This window comes from Eublepharis macularius, chromosome 3, assembly GCF_028583425.1.
Source record: "Eublepharis macularius isolate TG4126 chromosome 3, MPM_Emac_v1.0, whole genome shotgun sequence".
In the NCBI taxonomy this organism is placed as follows: Eukaryota; Metazoa; Chordata; class Lepidosauria; order Squamata; family Eublepharidae; genus Eublepharis; species Eublepharis macularius.
The window spans coordinates 91,584,773-91,600,169 of record NC_072792.1 but is presented as its reverse complement, the minus strand read 5'-3'; the positions used below and the strand labels follow the sequence as shown (position 1 = coordinate 91,600,169).

The window sequence follows — 15,397 nt, the reverse complement described above, 5'->3', positions numbered from 1 at the left end:
TCCAACAAAAGTCCACAATATTTTTGTAACCTTAGGTCATAACTCCTATAGGTGAATATGAAGGGGACGGCAATGGAAATCAGCGGGCATCTTCCGTGCACAATGTGAAGCTCAGGTGAACTGAAGACTCCAGTCAGTTGGCAACGAGCCTGCCAGCTATAATTCTCATTTTGATGTTTCTTTGTCCCGGCCAATATTCATGTGGTATTCTTCCCTAATTTAATATATCACCATCGCACTGAATTCATCCATCTAGCATGTGTTATGTATGACGGAGCACTTGCACTTTAATAATAGTGGTTGATAGCATACACCTGGTAGTGTAATTTGGGTATCCTTGGGGTTGCCCTCTCTTGTGGCTGCTACCTATTTTTACCACACAAAAAGCCTAGATTTTTTTTGTAGAGGTGAGACATTCAACTAACCTGAAATACATCAGAATTTGCATTAGGGTAGTGAATGCACCCAAATATATTTGTGTTAGGTTTTTTTTTTCTTCCAAGATTGTCATAAGTCTAAAATGTATTTTGTTTGCAACACGTATGCCTGATTTAAACTCAAGTATAACTAACAGACATAAAGGGCCTGGTATACAAAATGAGTACAAACATTGCTGTTTTCTTCCTAGCAGTACCGAAACCTTGCAACGTTAAATGTACATTCAGGAAGGAATGCTTTATGCCCTGGAATCCTAAGGATTAGCTTCAGGGGCTAAAACAGAGGGGGAAATGGCGGCCTGTGGCAGCCATTTCTGCTATATATCACTTCCTGACACCTAATAAGCTACAGCTGGAGACAGGAGCTAGGGGGAATGTCAACAAATGCACATGGCCTGGGTTGCCAGGTTCCTCTTGGGGACCCTGCACTTGCCCTCCATGGAGTCCAATGTCCCTCCACATGTGCGTGCGCACTCCCCGCATGAGTGATGATGTCACTTCAGGGAAATGACATCATGCAGGTCAAAGGGTGGACCGGCATGTGCTCCCACGCTTGCCAGGACTGAATCGCCCCCCCCATGGGCCCGATTCAGCCCAAAACGGGCCCGTTGTGGGGCACTGGGGCATGCTGTGATGCACCACACCACCGGGGGGCACCCCAGGAGGCATGCCCCCCCCCGCTGGCCAGGTAAGTGGGGTTAACAGGGAGGAGGTAAGAACAGGGGATCCCCTGCCCCGGGTGGGGGATTGGCAGCCCTACCTGGGATTTTGACAATTCAACTATGTGGGCCACCAATTTTGGCAGGAAGTATGTATCCCATACTACTTATATGGTTAATTAAGAGCAGTTAGGACTTTCCTGTTATGAATAGACTCTGTAAGGAAGAACACATCCCAGGAATCTTTGCCTTTGACTGGCAGAAAAGATGTTTGGAGGAAAAGCTGTGCCTAGTCATTGAAAATATAGAAGTAGACTACCTACCATATTGCAGAATTTGCAGTGTTCAAGAATACAAATTAACCAGAGAGAAAAATTAGCAAAAAGTTTATTCATTTGTATAACACATGTTGTGTTTTAAATTCTTTAGCTAAATACAAATATTTGCTGCTTAAAATTGAACAAGCTAATAACTATGCATAATTCAAATAGGTTATCTTTAAATTTCATTACTAGGCCTACTTTAAAATAAGTGATCATTTCAATGGCACTTGAGTGTACACTTTTTATCTGCAAAACCTGAAGCAGAATTCTCTCCACTAACAGGAACATTAAAGTACATTTTAGTAGCAGCACTGTATATTGTTTCAGTCCATTAAATTCAAAGCAAAGCATAGTCTTGACAGAGTTACTACTATTGCACTGATCAGATTTTCTAGGTCTGTTTTCTAGGTAGTTAAATTTATTTCTGCTTTCATTTTAAAAACCCTACATCTTACATAAATACATTACTTTAAAAACAAGATTAAGAAGTTTTCCTGCTCAGCACAAACAATTATCAAAGTTCTATAAAATGAGGTAGTCACTTGATTAAATGGGTATTACTTTTCTCTACACAGCTCAGAAAGCAGTGAGTTCTTCATTATTTACTGCTTCCCACCCCTATGTCTGAACATGCATCTAATACAAGCCAGAACAACCATTATTCCAGCCTAATGAATGCTGGTGACTTATTTATGCAGATGTAACATGATGCTGGAATCCCCTGTTCAACAAAACCACAAAACAAAGTTCAAGGTCTTTCTCATTTTGTGAGTCACTCTCTGATTATTTTTAACACCACAGAAGGGGAAGTTCCATTCAAACTGGATATATACTTGATCTCAGAGTCAACACCACACCTGTAACGGGCATGAGGAATTTTAGATACTTCGAGAGAGGGAGGGGGAGAGAGAGAGAGAGAGAGAGAATTTTCCTTCTCTTAATTGTACTTTGGAGAAGAATTTCACACATCACATCATTGCATTCATCATTTTGTTCACCGACCACCCTTGAAATCTTGGACTAACCAGCAGCCCAGACACTTACAATCATTAAAATATTAAATAACACCAAGAAAAACAAACAAGATTCTGTTCTTGTATTCTAATACATTAATAGAAAATTGCAATTTACAAATGTGATTATTATAACTTAAAATATTTTTAAAAAATCCTGTCTGGCAATCCTGAAAAATTGAGTAAACTTCAGTAATTAATTTGATTAAAGGATTGTTAGCCATCTGAGGCATCACATTAAAAAAAGAGGTTTCTATGAACTCTTTTTTAGGCTGGATATTAGTGCAAATGCTACCAGCTTGCAAACAGTCAGGTTGTATTCCATCTGAAGTGTTGAGGACCTAGAATTCTTTTTAAAAGGCACTTATTGAAAGGAATTATGAAGACCAAGATGATTCTTCACTAATGGAGAAGATCATTCGTTCTATGGAAGGAATGTAGGACAAAACACCATCATCATCTGTTTGCCTGTTAGGAAAACACAAAACAGTTTCAGCATCCGCTGACCAAGAAAGAAATAGGTTTGCTTTCACAGAGACTATTTATATTGTCAGTTAACAGTGTGATCACTAAAGCCATTTCAACATTTTTAATATGTTGGGGAGGAATCGGAGCACAAAACCAAATAACACAGCAACAAATTGTCAAGATCAGGAGATCTTGACTCAGTTACAAATGCAGGAATGTAATTTCTGTTTTATGGAACTATAAACTATTGGAACACAGGAAACGCTGCACCAAAGTAGTGTTTATTGAAATACTTCGTAATTCTTTCTCCACATATAAGGAACTGTTTCACAATAACCAAGTCTGCACTTTGATCATGTAGTCAATGACAAAGAATAACTGATTCGGTTTTGTTTTCCCGGCCATGTCGGACACTCCTCTCCGCAGGTCCGGGAGGAAGCGGCCAAGCAGCCTGACCAGGTGGTTGACCTGCGAGGGTTAACCCCCAGGACTCCCAGGTAGGGGGTCAGGGTCCGGAGCACTGCGGGAAGAGCCCCCTGAAGTCGATCCAGGGGGTAAATAGCCTGTCTGCTCCTATGGAGGCCGGCAGACTTGCGCAGCACATCGCGTGCTGCCGGGCCATGGAGAACGGCAACAAGCAGATTTAAGGTGAAAGCCTGTAAGTAAGCGGATCTCTTCTGTTACTTTAAGCGTATGCGAAGGATTGGTGAGAGTTGAAGCTTAAGAAGGTTCAGATATCTTCCCCTTCACTGAGTTTTGGAACTTAGTTGGCAGACTCCCCCCCCCCAAGATGGCGACGAAAAAGCAGAGCCCTGCTGTGGGCAAATCGGTTTCGGCTGCATTGCAGGGGAAGGGAGAGACTCTTGAAGAGGTGGTTAAACTGTCAATCGTTGAAGCTATGAAGCCCTTTGTTGATAGGCTAAATGAAATTGGACAAAGGGTTGGTTCAGTTGAAAACGAAGTGAAAACCACTAAAGATGTAGCGCTCGAGGCAGAGAAATCTGCTCGTGAAAATGCAACACTCATGAGAGCTACAAACAAAGAAGTAAAGCTTTTGGAGAATCAATGGATAGGACTACAAGTGGATCATGCACAGACGGTATTGCGTTTACAGAATGTGAAGGAGGAGGAAAGTGAAAATTTAAAGTATCTGGTGTCAGAACTTTTGGCGTCATTCGCAAAGGCAACTAAAGAAGAGTTAAAAAGCGATATTCTGGAAGTCCGCCGGACATCTTCAAAATGTGCAACGAAGCGTCAGCTGCCTCGCGAGATTATTATTGACTTTTCATCTAAGAAGACTCGGGACACCATTTTATATAATTCGACTAACGTGGACTTGGACTTTCTTGGCAACAAGGTTAAGATATTGAAGGACGTTCCATTTCTAGCTCGGAAAAGAAGATTCAAATACAAAAGGTTTGCAGCTCTTCTGAGAAAGCGTGATATAAAATACAAATGGTTATTTCCGAAAGGCATCTGGTTTAGATATAAAGACCAAACCTACAAGATAATATCGGAAGTACAGCTGAGGGATTTTGTGCTTAATCATTAAGAGTTCGAGCAAGAAGAAGATCCGGAATCTGAAGGGGGGAGTGGGGAGGAGGGAGGGAGTGCAGCTATTGTAGCTGTTCAAAGAGAACTGAGACCGAGACGCGGGAGGGGGGGGGGAGAAGACCTGATCCTGACTGTAGTTCGTATCTTATAAGATCTACCAATCTAATAGCATATTAGAAAGTTTAACTTTAAATAACTGTATTATGAAGGGAATTCAATACTTGTAGTTGTAGTCTGTGTTCTTATGTTGTTTTTTCCCTTCCCCCTTGTTTCCTTTTTCCTTTTTTTGTTTGTAGTTTTGATGTTAGTAATTAAAATAAAAAAATTATTAAAAAAATGACAGAGAATAACTTTGTTATTTAACTGTAAATCGTGTTACTCTTCATTATGCCTGGAGAAACATGAATAACAAGTGTACAAACTAGATTCTGGGGTAAAAAGAAGTTGGCAATGCACCTCATTTACTGCCTTACTTCCTGCCGCCCGTTCTCCATGAATCAGAAGGAAGAACTTATTTAGGGCTTGGGATTGGTTGCTTCCTGCTATTATTACTTAGCTCCTCTGACAGAATTTAAGGAAAGGTTTCCATAGCGCAGCACTCAGAGATGGAAGAGAAGCAGTTAACAACTGCCTGGAATAAGAGCTTGATTGACAGGCTGATCCCCTGTCTCTCTGATTGGCTAGTCAGAATCAGCTCCAGGATGACAGTGCTGACAAGATTTTTTTAGTTCAGTTGAGAAAGTTGAAGGTGTGAGAGAGTCTGACAAAGAAGTGAGAAGAAAAAATGTTTGTCCTAACTGTAACAACATAGTCTTAAAGAAGACTTTTAGTTAACAGTTCCAAGTATAAAAGCCAGCACAAGTTCAGACCCATTTACACAGCCAAGATAAAACTACTGGGAGTGTGTTTTTGGCAGAGTGAGTGGAGACTCCCATTCAGCCAAGCAAATAGGGTTATGTCTAGGGGTGTGCAAGCCAAAAATTTTCGGCTATAGCCGAAAGTAGAAAGCCGAAAGAAGATTCTCTATCGTTAAAGCCGAAAGCCGAAACAAGAATCTCTTTCGGCTTTCGGGATTCTTTCGGCATTATTTCGGCATTCTTTCGGCTTTTTTCTATGGGAAAATGCCTCCGTCTTCCAGGACGCCTGGAGGAGGCATTTTCCCACCGAATAAGCCCAAAATTGGTGGGAACCTTCCTCTAACCCTTCTCTAACAACCACCCAAGTTTCAGACAGATTGGACTTTGGGGGGCCATGTTATGGCCCCCCAAAGCAGGTCCCCCCATCCTCCCATAAGAAAGCGAAGGAGCAGCATATTGTTAGCATGCTGCTGCTGATCTTTCTTCATTATTTCCTATGGGGAAAAAATGAAGAGGCAGGCTTCCTTTGCCAGGGGTGGCATTTTGCATGCAAAATGCCCCCCAGCCCTCAGGGGCCCTTCTCCCACCCCTCCTCCCACCCCCCACCAAGGCTCAGCCTGATCCCACTTGGGGGGGGCCATTTCATGGCCTCCCCAAGTAGGTGCTCTAATCTCTACCACTGACAGCTGGGGGAGGCTTGTGTTGCCAGGGGTGGCATTTTGCATGCAAAATGCCCCCCAGCCCTCTGGGGCCCTTCTCCCACCCTTCCTCCCACCCCCCACCAAAGCTCAGACTGCTCCCACTTGGGGGGGCATTTCATGGCCTCCCCAAGTAGGTCCTCTCAGCCCCTAAAGTCCACCCCTTACAGCCCCACACAAACCCAATTCCCCCCCAGCTGCCACACACAGACCCAAATCCCCACATTAGCCCCTCACAGACCCAAATCCACCCCCACCTGCCCCACACCCATAACCCCAGGAACAGGCTGGCAAAGGCCAGCCCTCTCCCTTTGTTCCCTATGCTGGGAACTTCTAAACTCTCTTTCCCTGGGCAATTCTGCACAGCCCAGGGGTGCCACAATGGTGGGCACACTTCTGAGTGCCAGCTGGTCCCTGTGAAAGAGCACCTGAACCACAGACACCCTCCCTCAAATTCCCCCACCACCTACAGAGATGGCTGGCCAGCCAGCCCCATTGTTCCCTATGATGGGAACCAACTGCACAACAAAGAATAAAACAAGAACAACACAAAATAAAGTTTTAAAAAAATTATATTCTCCCTTCCAAAGTACAAGTAGGCAAAGCATTATGACACATTACACCAGCAGTCCCCCACACAGAAAAATTAAAACAAAACTCACTTAACATCAGAGAATCACAAAGCATGATTCCTGTCAAAAACACTTTATTTCTTGAACAGCTTTAGGTTACACAGCAGGGGGGAACACCAAAGGGCATGGCAGCACTATCTTACACAAAAATAACACAACTTACTTAACATCAGAGAATCACAAAGCACAATTCCTGTCAAAAACACTTTATTTCTTGAACAGCTTTAGGTTACACAGCAGGGGGGAACACCAAAGGGCATGGCAGCACTATCTTACACAAAAATAACACAACTCACTTAACATCAGAGAATCACAAAAACACAATTCCTGGCAAAAACACTTTATTTCTTGAACAGCTTTAGGTTACACAGTAGGAGGGCACAACAGGGCATGATAGCAATGTACTACAAAAAATAATACAACCCACTTCACCGTTTTTGACAGCAATTGTGTTTGTGTGATTCTCTGATGTGAAGTGAGTTGTGTTATTTTTGTGTAGTACACTGCTTTCCTGCTCTGTGGTGCCTTCCTACTGTGTAACCTAAAGCAGTTACAGAAATAAAGTGCTTTTGACAGCAATTTTTTGGGGGTGATTCTTTAATGTGAAGTGAGTTGTGTTATTTTTGTGTAAGATAGTGCTGCCATGCCCTTTGGTGTTCCCCCCTGCTGTGTAACCTAAAGCTGTTCAAGAAATAAAGTGTTTTTGACAGGAATCATGCTTTGTGATTCTCTGATGTTAAGTGAGTTTTGTTTTAATTTTTCTGTGTGGGGGACTGCTGGTGTAATGTGTCATAATGCTTTGCCTACTTGTACTTTGGAAGGGAGAATATAATTTTTTTAAAACTTTATTTTGTGTTGTTCTTGTTTTATTCTTTGTTGTGCAGTTGGTTCCCATCATAGGGAACAATGGGGCTGGCTGGCCAGCCATCTCTGTAGGTGGTGGGGGAATTTGAGGGAGGGTGTCTGTGGTTCAGGTGCTCTTTCACAGGGACCAGCTGGCACTCAGAAGTGTGCCCACCATTGTGGCACCCCTGGGCTGTGCAGAATTGCCCAGGGAAAGAGAGTTTAGAAGTTCCCAGCATAGGGAACAAAGGGAGAGGGCTGGCCTTTGCCAGCCTGTTCCTGGGGTTATGGGTGTGGGGCAGGTGGGGGTGGATTTGGGTCTGTGAGGGGCTAATGTGGGGATTTGGGTCTGTGTGTGGCAGCTGGGGGGGAATTGGGTTTGTGTGGGGCTGTAAGGGGTGGACTTTAGGGGCTGAGAGGACCTACTTGGGGAGGCCATGAAATGCCCCCCCAAGTGGGAGCAGTCTGAGCCTTGGTGGGGGGTGGGAGGAAGGGTGGGAGAAGGGCCCCAGAGGGCTGGGGGGCATTTTGCATGCAAAATGCCACCCCTGGCAACACAAGCCTCCCCCAGCTGTCAGTGGTAGAGATGAGAGCAGAGCACCTACTTGGGGAGGCCATGAAATGCCCCCCCCCCAAGTGGGAGCAGGCTGAGCCTTGGTGGGGGGTGGGAGGAGGGGTGGGAGAAGGGCCCCAGAGGGTTGGGGGGCATTTTGCATGCAAAATGCCACCCCTGGCAACACAAGCCTCCCCCAGCTGTCAGTGGTAGAGATTAGAGCACCTATTTGGGGAGGCCATGAAATGGCCCCCCCAAGTGGGATCAGGCTGAGCCTTGGTGGGGGGTGGGAGGAGGGGTGGGAGAAGGGCCCCTGAGGGCTGGGGGGCATTTTGCATGCAAAATGCCACCCCTGGCAAAGGAAGCCTGCCTCTTCATTTTTTCCCCATAGGAAATAATGAAGAAAGATCAGCAGCAGCATGCTAACAATATGCTGCTCCTTCGCTTTCTTATGGGAGGATGGGGGGACCTGCTTTGGGGGGCCATAACATGGCCCCCCAACGTCCAATCTGTCTGAAACTTGGGTGGTTGTTAGAGAAGGGTTAGAGGAAGGTTCCCACCAATTTTGGGCTTATTCGGTGGGAAAATGCCTCCTCCAGGCGTCCTGGAAGACGGAGGCATTTTCCCATAGAAAAGCCGAAAGAAAGCCGAAAGAATCCCGAAACGTTTCGGCTTTTTTCTTTCGGCTACCCGAAACGTTTCGGCATTCCCCGAAACGTTTCGGCATTCCCCGAAAGAAGCCGAAACACTTTTGTTTCGGCATTCTTTCGGCATTCTGAATGCCGAAACGCACATCCCTAGTTATGTCTTCTTAGGTGAAGAATAATAATTCCAGCCCAGTATCTAGAAGGGATGGGGGTGGCTTTAAGGAAGACACCAGTTCTGTTTTAAAGGGAAAACAGTGTTGAACTAACATCTGGAAATGTGTAGTAAAGGGAAATCTGTGAAGAAACATTGTTGCTTTAACCAAGACATAAGACAAAACACCTTTCACTCTTAAGGATTGTAAACACTGAAACCAAGCTGCAAGAAAAATATTTTGCCTATTAATTTTGAAGTATTCTGAGCTACCAACAAATTTTACCTCAGCAATTTCATTCCGACTGCCTACATTCCATCCTTGCCGTTGCTGTTTCTTTTGAGAGTTACTCAGCCTCCAGTGCCATTTCATATAAAGAAGAAAAGAGTGCCTACTTTTCCCCTTTCAAGTTTCTGGGCTGGGCTAAAAAGCCATAAATAGAATTGCTTCTCAGGGTGAGAGAACTTTCTACCATAAACAGAGACACACTACTTGAGGCTGCTCAGCCCCAGTGAGCAAAGTTGGATTTTGGTGGGAAAAGCTGCCTCAGTGTGGGGGAGTGAAGAGGGGTCCATCATAGCTCCCTTCTCCAGTATAACCCCCCCCCCCACACACACACACACACTATCACTCTGCAGCTACTACTTATTAACTTGTACAAGGGGAAAACCATTGAAGAGAATGTGCCAGTACTGTGAATATATTCTAGGAAATAATTCTCTTCCCTGCACATGCACACATACCAAAATGAAGAGAAGAAGCAATGTAAGGAAGCATGTGAGGGAAAGATGAACAAGCACCACTGGGAATGCCAGAGAACTCTGAAGAGTGCTCAAGTCACTTAGCCTTCCTATCGTTCTTTGATGCAACAAGTTTGGGATGCCCTTTAGAGTAACTGTTATGATGGCACTCCACTACCCATTGATAGGAAGACAATGAAGAGGTGGCATGTCAGTTGGACCAAGCTATCCCCCCACCATGAAACTGCATACTCTGTCACAGTTCCTATCTTTCATCTTACTTTACGTCCAATTATATTTGACAATGACCAAGAAAACCCAAGTTCAAAAACTGCTATGAAAATATTTCACAACAAAAAGTTACCTGCATATTTCTATAAATCCAGTCTGTGAACTGAGTCATATTACCATAAACTCCAGGTTTATATACACTAGCACAGCCTGTTCCCCAACTTGTGTCACCCACTAACCACCAGACAGCATGTTTCTCAGTTACCAATGGACCACCACTGTCACCCTAAAATAAAAACACAAACAATAAAGCTTATTGTGACATTCTCACTCAGTTTTAAAGAAATAATCAAATGATATCAAACAATCCTTTCAATTGTATGTATAACCAAGATAATTATCAAATGAAATCAATTCCTCAAAGAAAGTTGGCATGGTACAGCTATGGAAGATAGCTGTACAACTTTGGTACAAAAGATACATGATGTAGTGGAAAGGGTAGACAAGATTAGTTCCTACCATTCAGCAAGGCCTACAGATAGTCCCTTTTAACCCATTAGCTGCTGTAATGGCACATGAAAGGCTTAATCCATTCTTAAGTATTATTTAGTACATTTTTGTCCCTTCCTCTAAGGAGCAATATATATGGTTCTACCCTCTTCTATTTTATCCTTATAACCACCTTGTGAAGTAGGTTGAGATAGAATGACTGTCCCAAGTTCCTCCAGTAAGTTTCATAGTAAGTGGGTCCTATTTCCACACTCTAACCACTATACAAACACTGGCTCTCATTTACATAACACCATTAACATGCATTGTGCTTTATACAGTAAAAAATGACACTTCCTCATCTCAAGAAGCTTACAGTCTATATTTGACATGAGAGTCATTGTACAGAAAAGAATGGAAGATACTTTACAGTTCCATGGAGGTAGCAGTGTTCGTTTGCTGCACCTAAAAATATTTAAGTCTTGTGTATCTTAAAAATGAACAAGTAAGTTTTAAATGATGGCGCCTGTATTTCCCTTCCCCTTCCTGCTGCTCTGTAAATGCTTCCAGGACGCCTACAGATCCCGGCAAACCATGAGGTAAGAGAACACGTGCTGAACCTTGGTATTTCTTCTCATGTGTTTTGGCTCTCAGAGTATCTGACAAAGTGGGTTTTGGAGCACAAAATATGCGCCATAATGAATATTACTGTTTAAGATGCCATTCTACGGTCCAGTTCCTCCAATACAGCCTTTAGTGATCAAAGGGACCCAGGAATTATTCATAATTGCAAGAAATACAAAATAAGGCCCTGGGGTAGGAGGAGGGAGTAGAATGTAACCACTTTTCTACTAATGGCGGCAATAAAGTATTAACATATTAGAATGAATATCCAATGGTTCTCTGTGGGAGCAATCTTGAACTAACAAATAAGCAACTCCTCTGGTAGACTGTCAGGATCTTGCATCTTTTGATGACAGAAATGAGAAGGGGCTTCACTTTGTGTGTTTCATCTGTATAAAATTTCAAAGTGTTTGATTCTTAACAGCTAAAATAAAGATACTACCTGACAAGAATCCACTTTTCCTTCTAGATAACCAGCACAAATCATAGTAGACAGAATGTGTCCATTATAAACATGTCTAGCATTACATCTAGAGGATTCTATCAGAGGTACCATCGCAGCATTCAGTTCTTTTGAAGTATTACCTAAAATTTTAAAAGACAAGATTGACACAACACTGCACATTCACATCCCAGCAGCTAAAAAGTTTACCCACAGTGTCTACACTCATATGCAATAGAATTGAAAAACTATAAAAATTGAATTAAATGAAAACAGCACATTATGCAAAATGTTGCCTTTTTAAAAAGAAGTCAATACAATTTTTAAATATCCTTGTTTCAAATCATGCCTATGCAATTTTTGGAAGGGTGATACAAGAAGTCTCTGGCAGCACTGACTTTGGCAGGTAGAATAGATACATCTCTGTTCCATACATCTCTTTACCTTAAGCTGAAAAGTTTTATAATAAATGTTTCCCTGAACCTCATCCACTTGGAACAGAGAACTTGTCAGTATTTATTGAGTTTCTCATTTACAGTGTTTGCCAAGTAAGAGACTACTTGGACAGTTATTAATACAGTTCATGGAAATTGACTATACTAATCAAATTAAGATTTTACTATGACTGCAATATGTATATGTAATATAATATGCCTGTTTTGGTATCAAGGCCCAACAACTTAGGAAAGAATTCACAGACATTCATGTAGATAACCATCTCAGTAGGCTTTCCATTTGTTTTAATATCTTTTATGGTCTGCAATTGTAAGTAGTTAAAACATTTTTGACTGACCAGTAAATTGAACTAGGATTTTTTAAAGTATTTAAAATATTTATATCCCACCTTTCCCTCCCCCCTCCCATCAGGGAGTGGAGAAGCTTTCACAGCTTCCTGCCAGCTTTTTCACCCAACGGGTGGGTGGAGGAGGAAGGTGAAGTCCCCATGGGCCAGCTGAAGCCGGGGGTTTAAAAGTTAGAGTCCTTTCCCCGCTTGGCAGCCCTTCCGGCTGGATCAGCTGAGCTGGAACATCCAGCCCTGCAGCCTGCCTGGGAGGAGAGGGGTGGGACGCCAGCCAGGCACGGTAGGGGCTGTGCTCGACAGCTCTGCAGCCCTCATGGCTGGGCACCACATTGGTGGGCCCCAGCCTGCCGGGGACTATGTGTGCCAGCCCCTTCAGCATTCCAGGCTGCCTGGGGAGACAGCCATCCAGGCCCATGGTGGAGGGCCGGGCTGCCAGGTAAGGGGTGGGCGCATGAGCAGTCCCAAATTGCGGGAGCATTCCTGGGGGGCAGCCACGCCATGTGTGATGACACCACTTCCTGGAAGTGACATCATCATGCTGTTCCGGGAGTGCACACGCGTGTAGTGACAGGGGCAACATCTGCTGCCGGGAGCTGCCCCAGGCGAGAGTTCTCCCACCTCTTTCCACAGAAAAATCCCTGGGTATTGCCCCACCATTTATTCCTTTGCATTGCAGCCTTAGTACTTTAAAATTTAAAATAATGAGTTTATGTCCTCTTTATTTGCTGGTGAGCACTGAAACTAGGGAAACCGTAATTAGCTAAAGAGTATCTTGTTCTGATATATTACCCATTAGACCACAACTGCTTATTCACTGCAGCAAAGGCAAATATTTTAATACTAGTAACTGTGTAACATGACTCACTTGGGGCCTAATATATACAGAAGTGTTTGATTGCACAATTAAAACAAAACCCTGCTTTTGATGACAATCAGTTTTACCTCCTTGGTGTTGTGCTCCCCATCCAGATATCCAACAGCGTTGTGTAGGCTGAAACATCATTCCCGGGTTGGGCAAACAAACTGGCCCTATAACTTCTGTGAAACAAGAACAAGTTGTTAATCAGTAACTCTTTTGGAACAGAGTGTTAGAAAGTTCACTGCTATCACAGGCTTTACTCCTTGGGCAAAAATGTAGATGTGACTAACCCATAGAAACTAATGAAATTGTTAGTTGTTGCTCCCCGCCATAAACCCCCCAGACTATACTTCTAAGATTTTTTGTCTACCTATACACAAGGAGGATGAAAGGAAATTTATAAAACTATACTGCAAAACACAGGTATTTACTTTCTTGGGATTAGGTTCTGAGAAATATATTGAACAAATGCATTCAAATTTAGAATCAAGATATTTATGGAAGATATGGTTTTATTACATTAAGGACACAGTATGCCAACCCCGAGAACAAGTGAAAAATACTTGGTGGGGGACACAAAGCTTCCTTCTAATAGCAGTCCTTAATGTTTTGCACGATCCCTCATCACTGTAGCTTTTCAGAGAGAATTTAGGGCTCCCTCTTGAAGGGGGAGCTCAGTAAATCCTCCCCCAAGACCCGTCAACAGTAATTTGTTTTTGTTTTTTTGTTATTAAATTCTAATTGTTATGTAGCTGGTGTTTTTTTTAAAGCTACTTGTGCCATGCTATAGTGTTTTGTTTTTTGCTGCCGTCTAAATTCTACTGTGTATAGATGGTAATTTTTATTATATGAAAACTGCACAGCTTTTATTTTAAAGTTGTATTGACTCGTTAGTTCAATATGATATATAGTAAATGATGGGTAGAATCAGTCTTGTGGGAATTTGTTCATGGGAATTCGTTCAAAGTAATAAACCATATTTTCTTTCTATCCATTCATCTACCCACATGAGAAACATCACTGGGGGGTAATTTTGTAAATGTTTATCTTAATATAGAAGTTCTGTTGCCTTTGAGAAAATATACATGTCCTATACATATGCAAAGGCTCACTTAGCTACCTAAAAAAGAAATGCCAATACTTTTACAGCACAAACTGTAATACATAAGTAGTGATATGAATTTAATAACCACATTTCATTCATTTTTGTTGCTATAACAAATAATTAAAAAATAATTTGTATTAGCTATTCATTATTGTGACAGCTCTGTTTCAGAGAGTTCAAGACAAGTTCAGTCTAGAAGGAAAGGGGAGAGTCAGTCAGGAGATAGTAAAACCTTTTCCATCAGGATGGTAAAACAAAACTTTGAACAGAAGAAACTTTTTTCCAATAGGTCTCTTTCCACAATATTTCCTCCAATCATTGTTGGTTTGGGGTAGACTCTCATGAATTTATATAAGCTCCACAGTTACTTTACATATATTAGTATTGTTCTTGGAGATTGCATTTACATGTTCTAATGTTTTGCAAATTGCATTGGGACTAGAGGTGGGCACGATTAAAAAAAAAAATAACGATCCAGCTGATCGTGGATCGGCGCCGGCGACAATCCCGAAATAACGATCTACACCGATCATCTCCTGTTCCCAATCTGTGGGTCGTGGAGGCCAAAGTGGGGCACGCTGCTATTCCCAGCTATGTGGGAAGGTGGGTGGTGGCGGCAGCTGCTGGGCCCAGCAGGCACAGGGAGACGGCAATGAGCCGCCTCCCCTCAGGGGGTGGGGGGTCTGGCTGCTCACTGGCAGCACCCCCCATGTGCCCACCCGCCAGGCCGAAGAGGAGCGCACTGGTATTCCAGGTGAAAAAAGAACAGTGGGTGATGATGGCGGCATCTGTGTTTGTGTTTGGCCGTCTGTGTTTGGCCATCAGAGCTGCCTATCAGGATTTGCAGGGATGAGATTGGAGTGCCCATGGCTACAGAACACCCCCTCCCCCCTCCCTCCCCTGGGTGTCTTCTCCCAACTGGTGACTGCTTTGCTGCTCCATGGTTGGAAGGAAGCCCTGCTGATCAAGGAAAGCTAGGCTTCCATTCCGGTTTCCAGGGCGACAGAAGGAGGGCAAACACAGCTCAGGAATTCCCCTGGCTCCGTTGCCAGGGGAATAGATTGCTGGCGCCTCAGTGTCTGGATCCCCGATCCGAGCCCAATCGCCCCAATCCAGGCCCCTCCCGATCGCTGGATTGTTGGCCGTGGACGATCATGATCTGCCAATTCACGATAACACGATCGCCATTATCGCCATTACGATTTTTTTCAATCGTAATGCAGATCATGCCCATCTCTAATTGGGACTGACCTGAATAATTGTATGACT

The 15,397-nt window shown here is 43.3% G+C and overlaps 1 protein-coding gene across 2 annotated transcripts in view; it reads right to left on the bottom strand.

The window, feature by feature from the left end:
• Window positions 1-1,467: 1,467 nt before the first annotated feature.
• Window positions 1,468-15,397, bottom strand: part of TMPRSS2 (transmembrane serine protease 2) — a 78,845-nt gene continuing 64,915 nt past the window's right edge. For both annotated transcript variants that reach the window (XM_054974891.1, XM_054974890.1), the window contains exons 11-14: window positions 13,107-13,202; window positions 11,363-11,505; window positions 9,941-10,093; window positions 1,468-2,900 (exon numbers count right to left, since the gene is read on the bottom strand). In XM_054974891.1, the coding sequence (XP_054830866.1) occupies window positions 2,889-2,900; window positions 9,941-10,093; window positions 11,363-11,505; window positions 13,107-13,202 (404 nt within the window). In that variant the 3' untranslated portion in view covers window positions 1,468-2,888. The remainder of the gene's footprint in view (window positions 2,901-9,940; window positions 10,094-11,362; window positions 11,506-13,106; window positions 13,203-15,397) is intronic.